Genomic DNA, 24,736 nt, shown 5'->3' on the forward strand with positions numbered 1-24,736 from the left:
ACATGACCAGTACCAAAGCTTTTCATTATACAGATTGAAATATTAAGATGAAAAGGATATTGTTTCTTCTCTTCCTTTCCTCCTGAACTATCCCGTTTTTCTTTCTTTTCTATTTTTTCTTTATCATGCCTGGATTCCTATAAGGAATGATGGAATTAGTTAGGGAAGTAAAGTAATAGCTCAAAACTACTCTGTATCACCCACCAGCCATAATTTTTCTTCAAAAACTTACTCACCAAAAGTACACACAACCAAAGGGGAGAAAAAAAAAAGGTACATTGGACTCCACTAAAAGAAAAAAAAAAAACAACAAAAAACTTCATGCATCAAAGAGCACTATCAAGAAAGTAAAAATGCAGCCTAGATATGGGAGGAAATATTTGCAAATGATGCATAGGAGTCTAATTTCAGAATATCTAAAGAACACTTATAGCTGACCAACAAAAAAAAAAAGACGAAACAACTCAATTTTACGAGGGCCAAAATATCTGCAAACGATTTCCCCAAAGACGACAATATAAGTTAATGCATAGATGTTTGACATCATTAGTCACCATGGAAAATGCATGTCAAAACCACAATGGCATCATTTCACACTCGCTAGGATAGGTATGATTGAATGAAAATAAGAAACTAATAATAATATTATATTAAGATTATAATGTGATATAATACAATATAATAATAAATAATACAGGGATGTACTGGAATTGGCATCCTGATGCACTGCTGGTAGAATGAAAACTTTATAGTCACTGTAGAAAATAACTTGGCAGTAACTCAGGAAGTTAAAACATAAAATTAGTAGCCAGGCATGGTGGCATACACCTGTAATCCTAGCACTTGAGAGGCAGAGGTAGGAGGATCACCAGGAGTTTGAGGCTACCCTGAGACTACATAGTGAATTCCAGGTCAGCTTGGGCTAGGGTGAGACCCTACCTGGAAAAAACAAAACAAAGCAAAACAAAAAACAAACAAAAAAAAAAACCATAAAATTATCCAATGACACAAAAATTCTATTCCTCAATGTATACCCAAAATGAAGAGAGATATGCAAAGAAATATTCCACAAAAGCCCACAAATGTTCATAGAGGCATTGTCCATGATAGCCAAAGGGACGCAATGTCTAAATCCAACCACAGGCTAGGTGTGGTGGCTCACAGCACTGGGGAAGCAGAGGCAGAAGAATTGCAAGTTCCAGGCCATCTTGGGAAACTGTGCGCCTCAAAACAACCAACCAACAATGCACTAACTAGCAAGTAAATAAGTGTGGAACAGTCATAAAGTTGAATATGATTTGGCCATAGGAAATGACATGATGATACATACAACAGCATGAAAGAACCACAAAATCATTATAAGGTAAAGTCAGACACAAAAGGCACATATATTGTGAAAATCTATGTTGAAAATCATTTAAATATCGGCAAATCCATATACAGAAAGAAGATTAGTGCTTGCCAAAAGAGGGTACTGTTTCATGTGTGTGTGTGGGGGTCCCCTTTGGGACAATTAAATATGGAAAACAACAGATATGATTGGATAATACTGTAATATACTACACGCCACTGATTCTACTTTTGGTCTTTTTTTTTTTTCCCTTGGTTTCTCAAGGTAGGGTCTCACTCTAGCTCAGGCTGACCTGGAATTCACTATGTAGTCTCAGGGTGGCCTCGAACTCACGTGATCCTCCTACCTCTGCCTCCCAAGTGCTGAGATTAAAGGTGTGTGCTACCAACCATGCCCTGCTCTGATTCTACTTTGAACAGCTACTTTTCTGCTATATTAAATTTAGCTCAATTATAAATACCACCTACCTTTGACAGCATACAGAATCAAATGCTCACCTTTTAATTTTCTAAAACTACCTTTATGAACTATGAACATCCTACACATATTTTCAACATATATAAAAATGCTTCATTAGGACTTTATACTTTAATGGTAGCTTATTTCATGAAACATGCATAAAATCTAATTTGAATACCATCACGAGAATGCACCTTAGGCTATCAAATGAGTTGGCTAGGAAAAAGTATTACAAAAATGTTTTAAATCACATTCAATAAAGACCTTATTACGCTCTGATGGTCGGGGGCAATAAATGCTATCATCTTTTATAAATATTTATTTATTTACTTATTTATTTGAAAGAATGAGGAGAGAGCGAGAGAAAGGGAGAGTAGAGGCAGGCAGAGGGAGAAAATGGGTGTGGCAGGGCCTACAGCCACTGCAAATGAACTCTGGATGCATGTGCCACTTTGTGCATGTGGCTTACATGGGTCCTGGGGAAATGAACCAAGGTCCTTTAGGCTTTGAAGACAAGCGATTAACTGTTAAGCCATCACTCCAGCCCTGTTATATTTTAATCTCACGACTAAAGAAAAAATGAGAATGAAGAACGATGGGTGTAGAAAAAGAAAAAAAAATACAGAGAAAGAACTGAAGCAAGAGAGTGAAATGGAAAGGAAAGGAACATAGAAACATATTAACTTCAACCTCGTAGAAATTCACACCTGATCTGGTTCAAATTCCACACCATATAACCTGCCCTCCCCCAATGCCTTCTCTGCTTACTCCCAAAGAATTTGTCAGGGAATAAAGAAAGATATGTAAGCCAAATTTGCAAGGTTATTTTTGAACAAAAGCATATTGTTCGTTGGTGTTCCTAATTTACCTTTTTGCCACCAGAAGAGATTTTATCCATCTTCTCAGACTTAAATGATTCTCCACTGCCCTTTTCTTTGCTTGATGATTTTGACTTATTTTTATCCTTGTCTTTCTCATTTGGATAAGGAGACTCACATGGACTCTCACTTTTATGTTTTGAAACCCCCACTAAAATTACAAAAGAAAATCATGAAAGCCATTTCCAATTCACTTTAATGATTGCTTCCAAGGTATTAATAATTCTACCTACTTGTTCCATTTTCCTCTTTCCGCCTCTTGTTTAAGTCCAGTGGCACCTCACGGTCATTGTTTGAGTGATCCTAGAATCAAGAATTGTGAACTACATTGATCAAGTGTTAGGTTTTCTCTGTTTGTCTTAAAATATTACTTCTATGAAAGAAAGACACAACTAACTAGCACCGGAGGATATGTGCAGTAGTTTTCACATACTTGGCCAAATGGCATGAAAGATAAAGCAGAACTTGTGGAGATTACTAAAATGAAGATCCTTATTAATGAAAATGCAAACGTACTTTAGAGTGAAAATACCAGTTAAAACTTGAAACAGGCTGCTAAAGAAAAAAGCATTTTTAAAAGCAACAAAGACACCAGTATACATTATAATGAACTTTCCAAGCTAGTTTCAAAAAATTACAAACCCTTTTCCGTTCTTTCCTGTCCTTTTCATCTTTTTTCTCTCTTTCTCTGGATCTTTCCCTCGACTTGTCCAAATCTTTCTTGTCCATTTCTCTCTCTTTACTCTTGGACAGTGGTGGAGGAGTATGATTAATGTAGAGCTGTTAAATTAAGGCAATATTACTAAAGATTATTAGTTTTCCAACACTCGCAGGCTTTTTCTCGTTGCTGCTGCTGTCGTTGTGTATCAAATGAAAGACAAAGTCAAAAGTGGTTGGCTGGCTATTTTGTGAGGGAATAATAAGAGAGTGTGGTGCATATAAAAAAGGATTTAATTTTTGACCTTATAAAATTGCAATTTAAACTCAATCAGTTCACTATTGCCTCAACTGACATTCCTTGATGGATCCACAACTAGTGTTCTCCTTATCACTGTATTGTAAAAACACAGCCACTATTAAAAGAGCCCGTATATGAAAAACGATTACTACCATAGATCTATAGACAGATAGATAGGTAGACTGAGATATTATAAATCTCTACACAATCAATGAAATTTTAAAGTGCTACCACTTACCAATAAGCAGTCAATGATAACAGTGAGCAAATGTATAGAATATACAGAAATTAACCCTAGCCATTACTTTACTAGTAAGTCCTTTTCGCCTCAGTATAAACCAGACAGTGACTAATTTTTTGTTTTTACAAATATAAAGACTGCTGCACATTTACTACTTCTGGAAACAATGTAATTGTATCAAATAATCATGACTGAAAATTCTACCTTACTGACTCTAAATAGCTGAGAAAACCATCCTATTACCTGTGGGGATTAAACTACTCAAAAGACAAAACCTAATCAAACAAAAATACTCTGGGCAAAAGGCTTATATGGCAACAAAACAGCCAAACATCAAGGATATTATAAGCAAAAGAAAATGTTACTTATGCCAGGTGTGGTGGCGCATGCCTTTAATCCCAGCACTCAGGAGGCAGATGTAGGAGGACCGCTGTGAGTTCGAGGTCAGCCTAAGACTACATAGTGAGTTCTAGGTTAGCATGGGCTAGAGTGAAAACATACCTTGAAAACCCCCACAAAAATGCTATTTATGAAAGTTTTAAATATGGAAATCCACTATAAAAATGTTTAAGAAGTAGTGAGAAAATAACCTTATGACATTTGTAAGGGTAGTACAAGTTTGTTTCCTTTATTATGCTCAGAGTACTAGGCATCAAAATAATGAATACAGCTCATTATGTAACTGCAAAATTCTAGACATATCTTGGGATCAAACAGAATAGGTGGTAAGTCAAATATATTTACAGAAATAATCCCTCAATAATCAAAGGAATACAAAAAAAGAATATCGCTGGGCGTGGTGGTGCACGCCTTTAATCCCAGCACTAGGGAGGCAGAGATAGGAGAATCACCGTAAGTTCGAGGCCAGCCTGAGACTCAATAGTGAATTCCAGGTCAGCCTGAGCTAGAGTGAGTACCTACCTCGAAAAACCAAAAAAAGAGAGAGAAAAAATATCAATTTTAAAATTAAACATTTTAATGCCACAATTTTCAATTCCATTGCCTCAGAAAACAGAAAGGTGCTCGTCTAAATGACTCCTGCTGGGGCACTTTCACTGTGAGACTTCTCATCTCAGCAGGACTTATAGAAGGTCTAAGTTAAATCCCTACTCTATATTGCAATGTTCAAAGGTTTCCCCAAGCATTGCTTAATATCTCCCTCTGTAAGCAAAAAAAGACATTTTCTTATTTGTGCCCACTTGAATTATGTATTGCAAGAAACTAGACTTTTCTAGAACTTCTGACATTGAAATATTTCTGACATTCAAATATTTCATTTTTGTTAATTTATTTATTTATTTAGTTAGTTCAGAGCAACAGAGAAAGAAAGAGGCAGACAGAGAGACAAAGAGGCAGATAGAGAGAACGTACAGGGCATGCCAGGGCCTCCAGCCACTGCAAACGAACTCCAGACGCCTGAGCCTCCTTGTGCATCTGGCATTTGGCATCTAGGGAATCGAGCCTTGAACTGGAGCCATTAGGCTTCACAGGCAAGTGCTTAACCGCTAAGCCATCTCTCCAGCCCCAAATATTTCATTCTTAACATAAAATGCCCAAGATCTCAACTGATGCACAGTGAGAAATTCTTGGCTTAGAAATTCAATCCCTCCTTTCCACATTTCTATAAGTACTTAGGATTATAATACCTCTGTTCATAAAATATCACCTACTTAAAAAAGGCATAATTCCTTCTTAGGCATTCCAAGAATTCCATGGTCTTTTCACAATTAGATAATATCATACAACAACCTGAAATAAGCTTAATGCTGTGGCTATCAGTATTCCCTAACTGCCATTCTTTCAACTACTTCTTACAGAATGATTAACTGCTTTTACTCCAATCTCTTAATATCCCACTGAGCTGTCAAAGATGGCCCAACAACCATCAACACTTCAACCATACCTCAGCCCTGCAATTCACCTTTCCAGTAAACTCATGTATTATTTATTTACCATTTCTGGAACAGGTTTTCCTTACTGATTTCATGCCATTTATTTTTGTTTATTTTTATTTATTTATTTGATAGCAACAGAGAGAGAGAGAGAGAGAGAGAGAGAGAGAGAGAGAGAGAGAGAGAGAGAGAATGCGCACATCAGGGCCTCCAGCCACTGCAAGCAAACTCCAGATGTATGTGCCCCTTTGTGCAACTGGCCCACGTGGGTACTGGGGAATCAAACCTCGAACTGGAGCCCTTATGTTTCACAGGCAAGCACTTAACCACTAAGCCATTTCTCCAGCCACCCATATCATTTATTTTTATTTATAATAGCTTCCAGCACTGTAGGAGAAAATCAGGGTGCCTTCTCAATTTACTAGAATCCCCTAGAGCTGGCTTAGCGGTTAAGCACTTGCCTGAGGACCCCGGTTCGAGGCTCAATTCCCCAGGACCCATGTCAGCCAGATGCACAAGGGGGCGAATGCGTCTGGAGTTCCTTTGCAGTGGCTGGAAGCCGTGGCGCACACATTCTCTCTTTTTATCTGCCTCTTTCTCTCTGTCTGTTGCTCTCAAATAAATAAACAAAAACAAAAACAAAAAAAAAGAATGCCTAGAGGCTAGTACACACAGGCAATGTCCAATACATATTGTCAAATAGTCAATAGTCAATGATTTTTAAAATGATCTGTATACAACACTGGTTCCTGATTTTACTTTATTCCTAACATCAGGATCATTAAGATCAAATAAAGGAATCTAAGCAATTTTCACAATCTAGGCTTGCCTAGAATAGGAGCATTCCTTATGTACTTTTATCATCAAATGTAACTGGTATTATTGTTGTATCAAAATACATTTGATCAAAAATAAAAATGTAAAGCCCAGCGTGGTGATACACGCCTTTAATCCCAGCACTCAGGAGGCAGAGGTAGGAGGATTGCCATGAATTCGAGGTCACCCTGAGACATAGTGAATTCCACGTCACCCTGGGCCAACCTCGAAAAACCAAGAAAAATATAAAAAGTACCAGTCAGAAATAGGGTGAAAGGTGAGCTGACAAAATAAGAGATACTAAGCATTTTTTCTTCCTTTATTCTCACCTGAAAAGTCAAATCCGGATAAAAATTTTACTATGTACTTGAAAGTAAAGTTAGCAAGCAGTTAAAAAGAGAATCCCATGACTCAGAAGACACCATCGTGCTGAGATGAAATGACAGAGGAGTGCTCAGCACTGCAATATCAATCACACCTTCCAAGGCTCAGGGTCCATGGTGGAAGAGGTGGTGGAAAAAATGTAAGAGCCAAAGGAAGGGTAGGACTCCTTATAACGTGCTCCTCCAGACACAAAATGGCCTGGATATCCATGACTTCACAGTATCTGACTCTACCTATACAAGACAATCATAATAGGAGGAAAAGATGATGACATCAAAATAAAAGAAACTGATTGAGAGGGGGAGAGTATATGATGGAGAGTGGAGTTGCAAAGGCAAAGTGTGTGTGGGGGATTACCATGATTTATTGTCTATAATTATGGAAGCTATCAATGAAAAATGTTTTTGAAAAGGGGAGAAAATCCCAGAAGCATAACATAACTAAACAAAAAAATCAAGCTAATAAAATCAGGGAAACAATTTTATATGCAAAAGTAACAATATACCTTGAAAAACACACATTATCTTTCAAAATCTATACAAAGTAAAAGCTACTCCTGAAACAGTAAGGCTATAGTCAATTTTTATTATCACTCAAGTCCAGGAAAGTTTTTATCCTAACACATTCATATGCTACTAACCTTTCTACACATTTCAAAATGCAAAACTCAGCTACCATATAAACCACTACACTGAATCATTTACCAAAGACTTAACAATTCCTTTCAAAAATGTGATGAAAACCAGGCATGGAGGTGCACACCTTTAATCCCAGCACTCGGGAGGCAGAGGCAGGAGGATCACCATGAGTTCAAGGCCACCCTGAGACTACATAGTGAATTCCACGTCAGCCTGAATTAAAGTGAGATGCTACCTCGAAAAACCAAATAAAATAAAATAAAATAAAATAAAATAAAATAAAATAAAATAAAAATAAAAAATAAAAAAAAAAGATGTGATGAATACCTAACTTGACTGTCAGATACCATGCTAAGCATTAAGGATCTGAAAAGTGTTGAGAATCCAATAATCATAGTTTTTACAAACACTGATGTGTCATTTTCAATTTTTTTCTGGTTGTCTATGGAATACATCTATTTAGTTTTAAATGACCACAAAAACTCATTCTTTGGAGGCTGGGGGGGGGGGGTATTCTCACACTAGCCCAGGCTGACCTATGTAGTCTTATTAAACTCACAGCTATCCTCCTACTTCTGCCTCCTGAGTGCTGGAACTAAAGGCATACACCACCACACCTGGCTAAAAGTCATCTTAAAAAAATTGAGAATTTTTGTCAAAAGATATATTTAAAACAATAATATATACAAACTCACTAAGGGAGTTAGGAACTTTTCGCAATTATTGAAATGGATGCTAAGACTTGAGAAATATGAATTTTAGGTCACAGCTTAGAACTAACAAGTTACATGTCACTGGGAAAGGTTCAAGATTTATCAAAAGACAATTAATTATCATGTGTCCTAGTTAACCTCACAGTACTGTTATGAGCATGCAATGAGACAAATATGTACTATCAAGACATGCAAAATATGAGGGAAAATCTTCACAAGTGCGAGGAATCATAATCTTCATCACTGACAAAAAAAAACCTAATTAATTTAACAGCAGGTTCAAGCCACTTCAAAGCATATTTCAATAAATACTCACAAATTAAGACTATTACAGATCCATGAATGCTAACACAAGCCATTGATGGTTGCCCCTGATAAATATAATCCCAAACTGGTTGTGAAGGCCAACTGTACTACAATACATATTTATGGTGGCTAATAAACATTTTTAAAAGGTGTTACTTTAAATCAAAGTACTTATAATATAGTTGATTCTCTTTTGATTAATATTGTTTTCTGGAAAAAAAATGCTGTATTTTCGGGCGCAGGCACACTAATATAAACAATATATTAAGAATTAGTGCTTGTTTGCCCAGAATCCATAGACATTTCCTTTAATAGCTACATATATAAAGGCAATTATTGTCAAAAGGCTGTTTCAAAGTTACATTTGATCTGTAAGAATCACCTTAGAGCACAAGATAGAAATCAAAAAACAAAATGAAATGAACAATACACAATGCTAGTGTAGTGCTCAAATGAACTCCATGATAAAGTACACAGGCTACACACAATTCTGCATTAGCAGAATACCCAGGAGAGTAGAGTAACAGTTAAGAATTCTAACACAACTACCAGTTTGAGTACTCTGCTCCAGAAGAATGATACCTTCCTCTGTCTCCTGATATTAGGCTACACCTACCAAAACACATCAGCAGAGGGGGATACAAAGAATTTCGTGGATAAAGATGCACTCAATTTCTATAACACTTGTATGAATGTACCAAATTACTTTTTTGGTCTTCTGAGTTTGGAATGTTTGCTTACCCCTTTACACTCAAACAAAAATTACATAACACAGCAAATAAACAGTTTATAGAAATGTTTAACATCATACACCTAATAATGTCTCTAAATGGACCATGGTCATTGTCGTTTTCATGTGAGGTAAGAAATTTTAAAGGTAATGTTAAGTAAACAAAGTACTTTTTCCCACTGATCCTAGTTTACTGAAGTTACTAGGACAGTAGCACTTACTAAATAAAAGTTAAAAATGTTTTGGTTAATTTATGCATGATGATTTTAAAAGGCTCAAACCTTTGCTGAAGATTCCTTGAGTTCGATGAGACTGTCCTGTAGAAAATGAATGGAGATGACAGGTGAGCTGGCATAGTTCTCAGAACCCAGAGGAACTTTGGGAAGTATGTCTGTAACCTGTAAATAAACCAGCTACTTCTTGTGAGGATAAATTCCATCAAACCATTATCAATATTAAAACAAAAACAAAACCATGTAATGGAATTGTAATGTTTAAAATTTAAATTATAGTTATTAATATAGAAATAAAAATCTTTATTCTGATTAAAAGGTAAAAATAAATTTCAATGCCACTTTTTCATATTAAGCTATAATTAAAAAGCTTTAACAACAAAAAAAAAAATCAAAACTTTTTTTTCTCCACCCCAAAGTTTAAAATAATAGAAGTCACTGTGGAAGAACAAGACTTTTATAGCTTTTACTTAGATTTCAAATTTTACTTCACTTGTAACTCCATTATCAATATGAGCATTTTTAATTCTAGCTGACAAATTCAGTGGCAATAATGAGAAAAGTTTATAAAGCAGTAATTGCTTTTTGCAAAATGCCTATGATTACTGATATCTCATACCTCCCACAAGGAAAAGACATGAAATAGAAAACAGAAATCAACTACAGTGTTCCACCACAGTGCTCTTGACGAAGAATTAATAACTTACAGTTTCAAAAGTTCAACGTACTGCAAATTCAAAGATTCCATGAAATTAGATGAGTTTAGAATTAAAATTAAATATGGAGCAAGGAATGGCTACCCTGAGTCTTCAAGAAGGCTACACCCACGATTTTGTGCTGCAGTTGAATGCCTGGGCTTTCTCTTTGCTGGGTGGTAGGACTGGATGCCACATCTGCTCTTATCGTAACGCAAGGTTCAACTTGTTGGGAACCCAATGGGTATAAACAAACCTCCAAGGGAAGATACAACAGAAGCTGCATGCTCACTGCATATACCGAACTACAGGAGAACTGATCACCAAGGAGACTTCAAAATGGAGCTCCTTTCAAGACTCCTTCTTAGAAGGCACATCGGTATGATGCTCATCAAGAAGCTTGATGAATTCAGAGGTATCTTGTTTATCCTGCATCATTCAGGAAGTCTTCAGTGCTATATATTCTTCAACATTTCTGCCGAAAAATAGCTTCATTCTGCTGAAAAGATTCATTTGCTTGTAGCTACCATTGCACTCCAAAAAAGACTGCTTAAAGCAGTGAGGCACTTCTGGGTAAAATTTCTCTTGCACTTTGAAACACTATAAAATTAGTGCTAGGTCCTTGAAGTTCTAACATTTTTATAACAAAAATACTCAATAGGAAAAATATCAGTCCACCAATATAGAAAAATTCATTTTCTAATGCAATATAAAACCTCCAGTGGCTCCAGTGAATACTTGGCACAAGACTTGAAGGAAGTCAGGACACTGGTATTCCAAACAGGTGAGCCTAATACGGATGGATGCTGCCTTCCTCAGGCTATACTAACCTTTACTGTGGAGGAATGTGATGGAGAAGGATGAGTATCAATTTTGCGGCGTTTTTGTTCTGTTTGGACACAAAAAAAAAGAATAAAGTAATTTAAAAGATGAACTTTTAAAACCATCAAGTAGTCACTAGTGTAGCAAAATCCCTAGGTAACTTGCCAAAACAAAGAGACAACCAACAAGCATGCATCAAATATGAAAGGTAAGCAAATATAAAGAAATGTACACTTGCCCCTTTCAGCCTCTGAACTATCTGATCGGGGAACAGGTGACTTCAAGGACCCAGAAACTGGTGTTTTTTCTCCTCCTTTTACATTTTCCTTTGACTTCATCTCCTTGGCTACATCTCTTTCTCTGGATGGCTCCTTCTCTCTTTCTCTTTCTTGAGTTGACTTCGATTCTACACTGGGGTTGGTGGTCTTGAATTTCTCATCTTTTGCTTTTTCTTCCTTCTTGAATTTTTCCTTCTCTTTGTCAGACTTCGGCGTTCTTTCCTTGGTTTCTCTTGCTTTGTCATCTTTATTTGGCCGTTCTTCCTTTGGTTTTTCTTTGCTATCTTTACCAAGTACCCTGGCCTCTGGAGTAGTAGCTGGAGTCTTTTCTTTTTTCTCTTTTTCTTTCTCTTTTCCTTTTTCTTTGTCATTTTCTTTAACAGCTTTGTTGCTTAAGAATTAAAAACATAGGACTTTAAGACAAAAAAAATCATAAAATACATTCCATGCATAAAATAATAAAGGGGGCTGTAGCGATGGCTTAGCGGTTAAGGCACTTGTCTGCAAAGCCAAAAGACCCAAGTTCAATTCCCCAGGACCCACATTAGCCAGATGCATATGGTGGAGCACGCATTTGGAGGTCGTTTGCAGTGGCTGGAGACCCTGGTACACACATTCTCTGTCTCTTTCTCTACCTCTCCCTGTCTCAAATAAATAAATAATAACAAATTAAAACTAAGATAATAAAGGGCTTCTTATTGATTTCAGAAGCTTTACTATAGGGAGTCCCTAGAATGCTAAAAGATAGCTCTAAGACAAGCAAAAAGCACTTCAAATAATACATGAACTCATGAAAAGATTAAAACAATATCAAGTACTTTTTGCGTACCTGCATAACTTTTGATGATAACAAGGTAATAGCCAAATATATCCCACAAACCATCAGGGGATTGGCAGGAGGGAAGGGGAAAAGAGAGAGCTATGGAAGGTAAATATGTAAAAAATAATATATATTATTAAAATGTCATAATGAAACCCTTGACCATGTATACTTAATATATACTTGTAAAAATAAAAACACAGGTGGGCATGGTGGTGCATGCCTTTAATCCCAGCACTTGGGAGGCAGAGGTAGGAGGATCGCCATGAGTTCAAGGCCACCCTGAGACTCCATAGAGAATTACAGGTCAGCATGGACTAGAGTGAGACTCTACCTCAAAAAACCAAAATAAATTAAAAAAATAAAAAATAAAATAAAAACACAGGCTGGTTAAAGGTGTTTGCTTGCAAAGCCTGACAACCCAGGTTTGATTCCCAAGTACCCATGTAAAGCCAGATGCATAAAGCAGCACATATATTTGGAGTTCTTTGCAGTGGCAAGAGGCCCTAAGGCACCCATTTTCCCTCTCCTTCTCTCTTCTTGCAAATAAATAACATTTAAAATACAGGCTGGGGAGATGGCTCAATGGTCAAAGGCACTTGCTTGTAAGCCCACCAACCTGAGTTGGATTCCCCATTACCCACTTGAAGTTGGACACAAAGTAATGCATGTATATGTGGTCCCAGAGCACCTACAACAGGAGAGGAGGAGCCAGGAAAATACAGAACCTCATGGACCAGCTAGACTGATGCACACACTGACAAAACAAACTTGAAAAGGAAGGTGAATAAGTGGGAATGACTATAAATAGTAGTTAACACCAGGAACATGGGTATAAATCTAGACTAAAACCAGGAAAGAGGAAAAAATCGGGGTGGTAAAAGAGGAGGAATTTCTGGACTAGTTGCGGGGAAGAGACTAAATGCTGGGGAGGGAATTGGAGAGGTAGCGGATGATAAGGGTGGGCAGGGAATTACACAAAAATTACAACAGTAAAGCTGGGTGCGGTGGTGCACGCCTTTAATCCCAGCACTCGGGAGGCAAAGGTAAGAGGATCACTGTGAGTTGGAAGCCACCCTGAGACTACATAGTGAATTCCAGGTCAACCTGAGCTAGAGTAAGACCCTACCACTCCCCCCCGTCCCCGAATGACAATAGTATCAATTCCATGGAAACCTCCATTCTGGCTGGAATTCTACATGATATAGCCACCAATAAAGGGGATAGGAGGACAGGCTGGTAAATCCAAGGCCCACAATTGGGTTATCCTCCACAGTCAACTATTAGCCAAGAAGAGCAATGAGGTCCTCAAAACAATAACGTAGACAAAATACTTAGTTACCTGCCAGAGCTAAAATGTAAGACCCCATTGCTGAAGATGCCACAGGCTGCAATTATAGGACATTAACTAAAAGGGAAATCAGCTCAATCCTGGCTAGCCCTCATTCTGCTGGAAAGCTCCATTGAAGCTGCCAGAGAACACCAGTCACTAACAGCAAAAAATAAGCAGGGGACCCTGCAGACGATGAAGTTAACCAGCCAGACAGGAAGTAGACACTTATGCAATAGTGGCATGCAGCCCCTACTGGTAACCAACTGTTCTCTGATGGGACATGAGGCCCATTCAATGGGAGGGAACTCGTATCTGGTACTGGATACCAAATCAGAACCCCATGGTCAGGAAAGAGTCAGCTAAGCACACCAAAAATCTCCTAAACAACTTTGCATACACACTTTAACCTGAATTGCTCTTCTGCTGGGTTAAACAATCTGTCTAATTTACACATGGCAGAGAAAATGGAGCACTTAGATCCACTGATAAAGACATAAGACAGCTTACTGCCTACCATTAGACTTTCCACCTCTACCACATTTGCCAGGGCCCAGAAGAAATTACAGAGGAAGTGACATCATGAACACTGCTCTTACTGCTAGCCTGACAAGCAGCCCCAAGTTAATGGTGACAGATACTTAGAATAAGCCTATGAAAGCAGAAATCCAAAAACCACAAATAATTCAATACTAAATCAGACTACCAACAGTCCTGTTATGGCTCAGGGAACATTGTTGAAGAGGGGGTGGAAAGAATGTAAGAGCCACAGAGTAGGCAGGAATACCCTGAGGCATGGTCTCCTGCTACCACATAGGGAATGACTGAGGCCTTCATGAACCCCACAGTGATTACCATAACCCCACTGAAGAGAGGCCCCAGGGTAATGGGAGTTGGGGATAATCGTGCTATATATAAAAGTTGTTTCAGGGCTGGAGGGATGGCTTAGCAAATTCTTGCCTGCCAAGCAAAAGGACCCAGGCTCAACTCTCCAGGTCCCACATAAGCCAGATGCACATGCAGGCTCATACATCTGGAGTTTGTTTGCAGTGGCCTGAGGTCCTACCATGCCCATTCTCACTCTATCTCTCTCTCTCCCTCTCTCTGTCACAGATAAATAAATAAATAAATCTTTAAAAAAAATTTTAAAAGCTGGGTATGTTTAGCTGGGTGTAGTGGTGCACACCTTTAATCCCAGTGCTCTGAAGGCAGAGGTAGGAGGATCGCCATGAGTTCAAGGCCACCCTAAGATGACAGAGTTAATTCCAGGTCAGCCTGGACCAGAATGAGACCCTACCTCAAAAAAACAAAAAAAAATTAATTAATTAATTAATTAAACAATAAAAATCTGGGTATGGTAGTGCATGCCTTTAATCCCAGTACTTAGGAGGCAGAGGTAGGAAGACTGCCGTGAGTTCAAGGCCACCCTGAGACTACATAGTGAATTCCAGGTCAGAGTGGGCTAGTGTGAAACCCTACCTCAAAAAAAAAAAAAAAAATTTTTAAGTTTTTTCAAAAGGTGAAAGAAAAATCTCCCTGAGTTAGTGCATGCACACACATACACATTAAAAACAGAAAGAAGGCAAACATCAAGGCATGTTGGTAAGGATATTGGCAAAGAATTACCATTATATGTTGATAGTGACAAAGTTCTCTTTTTATCTTGCTATAGAAACTAGTATGGAGATTTCTCACAAAATTAATAAAACTACATATGAGAGCCAGGCATAGTGGCACATGCCTTTTTAATCCCAGCACTCAGGAGGCAGAGGTAGGTGGATTTCCATGAGTTAAAGGCCACCCTGAGACTTCATAGTGAGTTCCAGGTAAGTCTAGGCTAGAGAACGAGATGCAACCTTAAAAAAAAAAAAAAAAAACAGAAAAAAAAACCCTACAAATGACTTAAAGATATCAATCATATGTATGAATGTATGTATATATGTACATACATATACATAAACATATATATATATCCAAAAGGCAAAATACCATAGAAAGTCATATTTATTGCTACCATAAACAATGAAACCAGATGAGATGCCATCATTAACAGACCCATGAGTAAATAAATAAAATGTGATACAAATACACATGGGATTTTGTTTGTTTTCTTTTGTTTTTTGAGGTAGGGTTTCATTCTAACCCAGGCTGACCTGGAATTCACTATTAGTCTCAGGGTGGCCTTGAACTCATGGTGATCCTCCTACCTCTGTCTCACAAGTGCTGGGATTAGAAGTGTGTGCCACCATACCCAGCTACATGTGAGATCTTATTCAGCCAAAATGAAAAATGAAATCATGGCATTTGGCAGAAAATGGAGAAGGGGGACTAGAAAGTGGACTATGAGAAGGGAGGGGATCTTAAGGGGACTGAAAACTAGGGTAATGGAACACTTGTGATATGAGAACAGAGGAGGGACTATTGGGGCTAGGGTAGGAAGATGCAAGAAGTGGAGGGAAGTGGGGGACAAACTAGAACAAGGTATGATGAAAATGCTATAATGTAACCCATTACTCTGCATGCAAATTTCAAAAATACTTTTGTTAAAAATGAAATAATTTAGAACTGTGACATATAACACAGTGTTCCTACCTGTTAGAGCCACTATTTCCATTGCTAGAATTTCCTTTCGGTGTGACACTAGAAGCTTTATTAACAGCTTTCACACCAGCCTGAGATCTCTCCCTTGATTTATCTGAAATAAAAAAAAAGTTTTCTTTAATAAGCTCTAAACATAAAGTGATTTCTCAGCGAAACAATTAGAAAATTAGAAAAATTCAAGAGACTGATTAGTTCCTATCAGTTACTCATACTAAGAAATAAAAAACGAGGCTAGCATTGTATTGGTCATGTGAGAAAACAGATTTAAAGATAGTATTTATAAATATCTGCAAATAAGCATACCAGTCTCCTCAGTACTGCTTTCATCTGATTTAGATGCACTTCCTACAGATGAGGAAGAAGGACCACCACCAGGCCCATTCTGTACAGCGGCAACAGCATTCCTTGGAGGAGGGTCTTTGTGATGAAATTCATTTTCAGGTATCATGTGTGACTTTTTACTTTTCAACTGCCCAGAGTAGCTGAAAGTCGCACAAAGTGTTTAAATATACAAACACAAACCAAAGAGCACAAAACATGGGGTTTAATAGAATAAAATTAGCAAGTTATTCACTCCACTACTTGGTTCCAGAGGACAAATGAAAAGTATGAATTTTTATTCTAGCCAGGAGTGGCAATGCACGCCTTTAATCCCAGCACTCAAGAGGCAAAAGTAGGAGGAACGCCGTGAGTTCGAGGCCACCCTGAGACTACAGAGTGAATTCCAGGTCAGCCTGGGCTAGAATGACAACCTACCTCGAAAAACCAAAAAAAAAAAAAAAATTAATTTTTATTCTAACTTCAGGTCTTCATAGAAAACTCTAGACACTTAAAATAATTATTTCAAACTAGACTCTTTTTTATCTAGATAATGTTTCTCATTTTGCAAAGATATAACTCAACTATGATGATAAAATTATACTTTTTCTCTTTCAAGACACATTATACATGGCTTGTGAAATTATCATCCAGTATAGACCGGAAGTTGATAATTAGAAGGGACAACTCTCACCAGCCTGTGGGAACATGATCGCATTATCTCCCATAATCTCCTGAAGTAAAGCAGAAGATAAACTTCAACATTGTAAAACAATTTCAAGTATTTATAATCCTTCTGTAATCTAGTCATAAGTTACATTAAAGTATAATTTTGTTACCCCATAGCCAATGCATATAGATCTGGCCTCTTCTCCTTTTCTTCTTGGCATATTTTATTCACTCTTCTTTCCAAAGCCTGACCAAGATTCAAAACTTTTGGATACCAAGGAAGTATTTTTGTTAGCACAATCAATATATTCCTGATGTGAGTATATTCGCCTGTTTCAAGGCAATGTACTGATGCCTACAATAGACATTTGAAGATCCATTATCACAAAAGTACAGGCATAAGGAGGAAAGAAAACCTTTGAAAAATATTCAACTTTTTTGTACCTTGGTTAGTTTGTAATGCCACTTATGTACAACATGTCGAAAATTTTCATAATCTAATTGATCAGCTTTATTTCCACCATCAAATCCTGTTGCTCGTAATATGGTAAGGAAACCTGGATAATTTCCACATTCCTAAGGGAAAATAACATTTGTCACTTTTAAAGATAAAGTTATATACTACAATATAACAAACACTAAAACGTAACAAGACTAGATCAATGATTCCACAAAAAGAAAGTTTCAGAGTGGCAGCTCACAGCTGTAACCCCAGTACTTGGAAGCAGAGGCAGGAGGATTACTTATTCAAAGCAAACAGGATCTGGAAAGCAAGTTCAAGGAAAGACAAAAAAAGGAAGTACAACTTAACTTATCTAATTATACTAATTTGGGACATCAGATTGAAATAGAATAAGAAAGTATACAACTTTTTAATAATGTATTAATTTTGCCTTTAAACATCATTTTACAACTAAACCTTAAATATGTCTTCCCTTTAAAAACAGTCCAATCTAGAGACAAATGGAAGTGATCATTATATGCATGGATAAAAAAGAAGGGTGTTTATTAATCGTACCTTTTCATATGTGGCTCTATCACTATGCCACCTGGTAACAGTCTCTAACATGCAGCAAAGAAATCTCCCATACCTACTAGCTTCATTTTCAGTACAGCTTGCAACTGTGTAAATTATGTCAGAGAAAACCTAGAGGGAAAAAAAAAGGTTTGAAGCAAAAAACAAAGCCAAAATCAGTTGAAAATACTAAAGGACTGCATTACAGCAAATCATAGTAACCAAGTAAGTTTAGTATAAATGTATTTTGTCCTTTTATATTCACATTTGCAAATATTCTTAGAGATTCTGATTTTGGTGAAGAAATAGGACATTCATAAAGCAACTCAGACAACTTTTTGGAAGAAAGCTCATTTATACTGACAGAAGGCAAGTTTATCATGATCGTCACATAACAGCTTCTTGAAAATTTAGCAATCCATTACTGGGATTGAGAAGACAGTAAGCAAGGATAGCTAATAAAAATTAGAGACAGGCAAGCAGCTCTGCTGTAATATAAATGACATAAACTACAAAATTCAACAATGTAAAAGTCAGATGCAAAATCTGTGAGCATGACATAAAGAAAAGTTCCCCTGCTTGTATAAATATAAAGTGTATAAAGGACTTTGTCACTTTGGGGAGGGGCAGTTTGGTTTCTTTTGAGGAGTGAAAGAGGAAAAAAAAGGCCAGATGTGGTGGTGCACACCTTTAATCCCATCACCTAGGAGGCAGAGCTAGGAGAATCACTGTGAGTTCAAGGCTACCCTGAGACTACATAGTAAATTCCAGGTCAGCCTGAGCTAGAGTGAAACCCTACCTCAACCCCCCCCCCAAAAAAAAGAAAAAAGAAAAAGAATAACCAAAACAAGAGTAGAAAAGGTTTTGCTATGATTATATAACTGGTACAGTCAAATGTGTAGAGAACAGTTGAACCTTTAGGGCTCAATACATATCAGGTACCATTCTAAATGTTTTTTTTTTTAATGTGTCACAACTCATTTCATCTTCACAACAATCTTACCAAAACAGTTCCCATTTTACTGTGAAGAAAATTGAGGCATGGAGAAGTTCAGAAACTTGCCAAAGATCATACAGCTAGAAAGTAACAGAGCTGAGATCCAAGTTCAGGGACCTGGCTCTTAAGTTCATCATGCTTTTCATTACACGCAACACCTCTAGAGTTTATAATATTGATCTATCTTTGTGTGAGACTTTTTAAAGGTTGCAGTAAAAAGAACTTACTCGATCATAGCAAAGAAGTGTGGAAAAATTTGGAGTTTTCTGTTCATGGACCAATTCAACAAAACGAGCACAGTAAACAGCATCAATTGCCGAAAAAATACATCGAGGAAAAATACACAGCTGTAGAAATTTTGTGATGGTCTCATTTTTGGTAGATTCTAAAAATAAGGGAAGAATATATTAAGTGGTAAGCTTCCTTAAGTGCCTTGAGGCCACTAAGTATAACAACATTTTAACTATAGTGTATAGAATGTAAGAAAACCTCAAACTATTTACAGTTTGTAACCAAAAAGTCATGCCTGGGAAAGACTATCACTTTTACTCTTGTGGACATTTTTCTATCTACAGTTTCCCCAGAAATATGATTTTATACAGAAAAGTTGAATGACAAGCTCCTATAATTATTGTTACAAATTAATTTCACTAACAAACTAAATCATCTCAAGCAGGGATCATGTGATATTAATTCTTTATTAATGAATAACTGAAGAATGGAATAGTGAACAGAAGTGAAATACAAACCTAACCAAGTATGTCTTCCATACGCCCCCAGTTGTAAATGTTTGCATATATAATTTAGCAGCAGCAGGGCGTAGCAATTGCAGCAACTTACTTGCTAAAAGCCAGTTGTCCTTTTCCAATTTCAGTCTCTGTAGAACTCTTTGTACATGTTCCATCTGTTTCTTTTCTTCTTCAAGAAGCTTGTCCTGAAGGGCAGTACAACGTTCCTTCTCTTTTTTCTTTTTATTTGGAGGCTACAAAGTCAAGTTCAACACTTTGTAACTGCATGTACCTCCCTTCTAATGAAAAATGCTAAGGAGATACATACTTATACTTTATAAATATCTCCACACAGTAGGTCCACCTGGGTGTCAGCACATCCAAACCTGGCTACCCTCAATACACCATCTAAACAGACCACCTTGCTAACACTAGTAGTAGCCACGTGTCAGGCAATGTCCAGTAGGCATACATGAAGTCCTCTTTGACATTCCTTTTTGTTCTATATCTATATATTCTCTACTTCTATATCTTGCTTGTATACAAGTTTTATGTATTTCCATTGCCTCTGCCATAGTCTGTGTTCTCAGTACCTCATATGAAATTTACCCAAAAATTACCCTAGCTGGTCTCTAGCCTGATGCTAGTCCCTTCTTTTATCAAAGGTAGGGTCTCGCTCTAGCTCAGGCTGACCTGGAATTCACTACATAGTCTCAAGCTGGCCGTGAACACACAGCAATCCTTCTACCTGGGCCTCCCGAGTGCTGGGATTAAAGGTGTGCGCCATCACGCCCGGCCCTCTACTTTTCTACCTGACTTTCAGTGACCTACATGAGCTAGTGTAAATACTCTTCAAATTCATCAATCACTGAGAACATTTAGTATAGTATATGTGATCTTATGAACTCCAAAATACTTTCTGTCTTTGCTAGAATCCTGAAGTGGCTCCAGCTTCTGTAAATTTCAATCTACCTTGAAAGATTGTCCACCTCTACACTCAGCTCTGTAAATAAAACTATCCTATCATACCTACAGATGATTGAACTTCCATGTGAGTAGGAAGATAACTCAGTAGCAAAGGTCAGTAAATTAGAAAAGAAATATACAGGGAAGAAAAAGGAAGGGAGGGGATACTTAATAGGGTGGTATTGTATATACGTAAGTAGAAGAATAGATTAATGGGGGTGAAAAGGCCCAAAGTGAGGTCAGGGGAAGAGATTGAGTAAAGGAAATGTGGAGGGAGGGCCAATCGAAATCTAAGAGAATATAAATAAATCATATGGAAAACTAATTTTTTTGGACAATGGAACACTCAAGAGTCATAGATTGTTGATAGAAAAATTTCAGTGCCAGGGATGGGAAACCTTTCAGTGAGTTGTTTGCCAGGGAGATCCCTGATGCCCCCAAAACATTATAGGCCATTGCCAAGGCCCTTGGCTTCCCACCAGGAATAGATGGTAAGACCCTATTGCTGAAGATTCCACATACTTGGACTGCAAGGCCACTGAGAAATCCTGCTGCAACTGAGCTGATAACCCCCATGTAGACCAGTTGACAGAAAGCTGGAAGAAGCCATTCTACATGCAGCTCAATGGGACAAAAAGAAATCACCAGTGAAGATACTTAACAGTGGACACTGCAAGCCTTATATTTGGCCAGCCAGGCCAAATGAGTCAACGGGTGCAATAGTGGCACATCTGACATGGTAGAAACCAACTGCCCTCCAATTGGACTGGAGGCCTGCTCCATGGGAGGAAATACATCCCTGATACTAAAAACTTAAAACAGGGGTAGTCATGAGTCCTAGGGGTGTAACATCTGCTGCTGTCTGGCTAAATGTATATACTATGCTCATCAAACTGCCCAGTAAGCACTTCTCTTAATGTTCATACCCTTATATTAATGCTACTCTCACTTTTGGTAGAGAATCTTCTCTTTTCAGATGGCAGTGACCTTGGGATGACTCAGAAGGTATCATGGTGCTGGAAAAAAGTGACCGGAGGGCTCAGTACTGTAATATCTCAATCACGCCTTCCAAGGCTCAGGGTCTAATGTGGAAGAGGTGGCAGAAAGAATGTAAGAGCTGAAGGAAGGGTAGGACTCCTTACAATGTGTGCCTCCAGACACAAAATCGACGGGATATCCATGACTTCACAGTGCCTGACACTACCTGCATAAGACCATTATAAGAGGAGGAAAAGATCATGACATCAAAACAAAAGAGGGACTGTTTGAGATGGAGAGGGGATATGATGGAGAATGGAGTTTCAAAGGAGAAAGTGGGGGGAGGGAAGGTATTACCATGAGATATTGTTTTATAATCATCGAAGTTGTTAATAAAAATTTGAAAAAAAAAGAAAAGAAAATTATCCTGAACATCCAACAGTGATGGCACACACCTTTAATTGGGAGGTGGGGAAAAGAGGATTACCAACACACCTTTAATCAGGAGGTGGGGGAAGGAGGATCGCCAAGGAGTTCAAGGCTTCCCTGAGACTACATAGTAAATTCCAGGTCAGATTGAGATAAGGTGAGACCCTACCTTGAAAAACCAAACAAAAATCATCCTAAGCATTCAGGAAGCTGAGGTAAGAGAATTGCTGTGAGTTTGAGGCCACTGTGGGCTACAGAATAAGTTCTACATCAACCTAGGCTAGTGTGAAACCTTGCCTTAACCACTCCCCCAAATTCCTAAAGGTTACTCATTTGAGAAATCCTACTGCTCTTAAAGTTAGAGTTACACAGATTACTCTGAAATACTAGCAGTCTTCAACAGAAATTCAAACTCAAGTGTTAATTTTCCTTAATCATAATTTCCATCCATTTGCCAAACTCCTGCACCCTCCAATGAGAAGTTACCATTATACCCACATAACGATAATATAACAAGATCACAGCATCAAGAATCCCAAGTTAAAATAATTACAAGGTATGAATAACACTGCATTAATATCTAAATTATTATAGTTGAGTTGTTAGAACAAAAACCTACCATCTCCTGATTGTCATCAATTGCTTTCATCTGGATTTTAAGTTTATTAACTTCTCTTTCATAGCTGGTGTGTGGAACTGCAAGGTCATACATTGTCAACGACCAAAACGTAGCATAGAATTGAGGGCTAATATCATCCCAGACTTTGGCAACATGTAAAGAAACCACTGCTTCATGAACAGGAGCCATCACCATCTCACATGACGTAATGTACTTATGAACTTTATGCTGCTGCTTACTTCCCTTTTCTGATTTTTTAAGTTCATCGTATTTTGACTGTAGATTAAACAAAAACACAAATTCATACATACATAGATATATACAATATAATTTATAACTCTGACTGTCAGAATAAAAAAAACCCTACAATTCTTTTAAAGGAACTGTACAGTATACGGCTTAATAATTTGGGAACCTTGTGGCAGCCAATTTTTTTGTTTGGTTGTTCGGTTGATTTTTGTTTGTTTTTCAAGGTAGAGTCTCACTGTAGTCGAGGCTGACCTGGAATTCACTATGTAGTCCAGGGTAGCCTCAAACTCACGGTGATCCTCCTACCTCTGCCTTCCAAGTGCTACGATTAAAAGTGTACACCACCACACCCAGCTCCAGCCAATTTATTACGAGAACCTAACAATCCACTAACACTCACTTTCCTTCTCCCATCATTCGGTGTGCCCTAGGTTGATGAGAAACCCCCTTTACAAGAGGCATATGACCAAAACCTTAACCCTGCCAGAGCTATAGGGCTAAATCCATATTCTTCTGTTTTTTTTCCCAAACCCCAAGGAGAAAAAGTCTTATTTTGCTAAAATGTGTCACTTTGTATATTTTCTTTATTTGAGAGAATGAAAAGAGAGGGAGGGAAGGAGGCAGGTAGAGAGAGAACATGCTACCTTGTACATCTGGCTTATGTGGGTCCGGGGAATCAAAACTGGGTCCTCAGGCTTTACAGGTAATGACAGTAACAACTAATTCATCTCTTCCACCCAAATTATGTCTCTTAAAAGACAAAGAAATAGCTGGGCATGGTGGTGCACTCCTTTAGTCCCAGCACTTGAGAGGCAGAGGTAGACAGATAGAGGGAGAGAGAGAGAATGGGCGCGCCAGGGCTTCCAACCTCTGCAAACGAACTCCAGACGCGTGCGCCCCCTTGTGCATCTGGCTAACGTGGGACCTGGGGAACTGAGCCTCGAACCGGGGTCCTTAGGCTTCACAGGCAAGCGCTTAACCGCTAAGCCATCTCTCCAGCCCAAGAAGCAATATTTTTAATGGTCTACAAAAAAGATGTGTACTAGTATGTATGACATTCCATTTTCTGACCAGTATAATTCAGCCAACCTCTGGCAACTAGGTGTTCTTGCTAGCTAGAATCCATTCCTGCTTATTAATAATGCCCACTTCTCAGTATGGTACAGAACAACATGAATTCCTGTCTTAAAGCAATTCTTCTACCTCAGTTCTTCAAAAAAATCAAGTCCCCTATTTATATGGCTGAGACTTCTCTACTATGGGTGGGGCTACTACACAAAGAATACATATATTATAAAGGGGGAGAAAAGCCTTCCCTTTATTCCCATAGGCCTTCTAGAGTACTCAAGACAGGAATTGTAACATAACACTAATGAAGTGGTAATTATAGCAAGTAACCATTATTAGATCGAAATATAACAAACTCAGTGGTAAACTCTAATGATATATCAGGTGCCCTTAAATTTGTCCCTACCTTTTTTGCATACTATTACTACACAGTTCTCTCCCACTATGGACAAAGAAGGAATCATAGTTTAAGAGCACAGCATGTGCCAATACCATCCCCATAAACAGAAGTGAAAGCCCTGGATCATACTGAGTTAAAAACAACAAATAAGGCTG

General features: G+C 37.9%; 1 protein-coding gene across 7 annotated transcripts in view; it reads right to left on the reverse strand.

Annotated features, from left to right (window-relative positions):
- The window catches only part of Thoc2 (THO complex 2), a 149,242-nt gene that overhangs the window by 11,865 nt on the left and 112,641 nt on the right, over positions 1-24,736 (reverse strand). For 5 of the 7 annotated variants that reach the window (XM_045140071.1, XM_045140069.1, XM_045140068.1 and 2 more), the window contains 15 exons: positions 22,865-23,140; positions 19,985-20,126; positions 19,372-19,529; positions 18,151-18,279; positions 17,577-17,708; positions 17,303-17,487; positions 16,449-16,627; positions 16,137-16,239; positions 11,355-11,785; positions 11,125-11,183; positions 9,648-9,764; positions 3,331-3,468; positions 2,922-2,991; positions 2,679-2,839; positions 61-137 (listed from right to left, as the gene is read on the reverse strand). In XM_045140071.1, the coding sequence (XP_044996006.1) occupies positions 61-137; positions 2,679-2,839; positions 2,922-2,991; positions 3,331-3,468; positions 9,648-9,764; positions 11,125-11,183; positions 11,355-11,785; positions 16,137-16,239; positions 16,449-16,627; positions 17,303-17,487; positions 17,577-17,708; positions 18,151-18,279; positions 19,372-19,529; positions 19,985-20,126; positions 22,865-23,140 (2,357 nt within the window). The remainder of the gene's footprint in view (positions 1-60; positions 138-2,678; positions 2,840-2,921; positions 2,992-3,330; positions 3,469-9,647; positions 9,765-11,124; positions 11,184-11,354; positions 11,786-16,136; positions 16,240-16,448; positions 16,628-17,302; positions 17,488-17,576; positions 17,709-18,150; positions 18,280-19,371; positions 19,530-19,984; positions 20,127-22,864; positions 23,141-24,736) is intronic. The other 2 variants (XM_045140072.1, XM_045140070.1) reach the window with 1 other exon arrangement.

Source organism: Jaculus jaculus, chromosome X (genome assembly GCF_020740685.1).
Source record: "Jaculus jaculus isolate mJacJac1 chromosome X, mJacJac1.mat.Y.cur, whole genome shotgun sequence".
In the NCBI taxonomy this organism is placed as follows: domain Eukaryota; kingdom Metazoa; phylum Chordata; class Mammalia; order Rodentia; family Dipodidae; genus Jaculus; species Jaculus jaculus.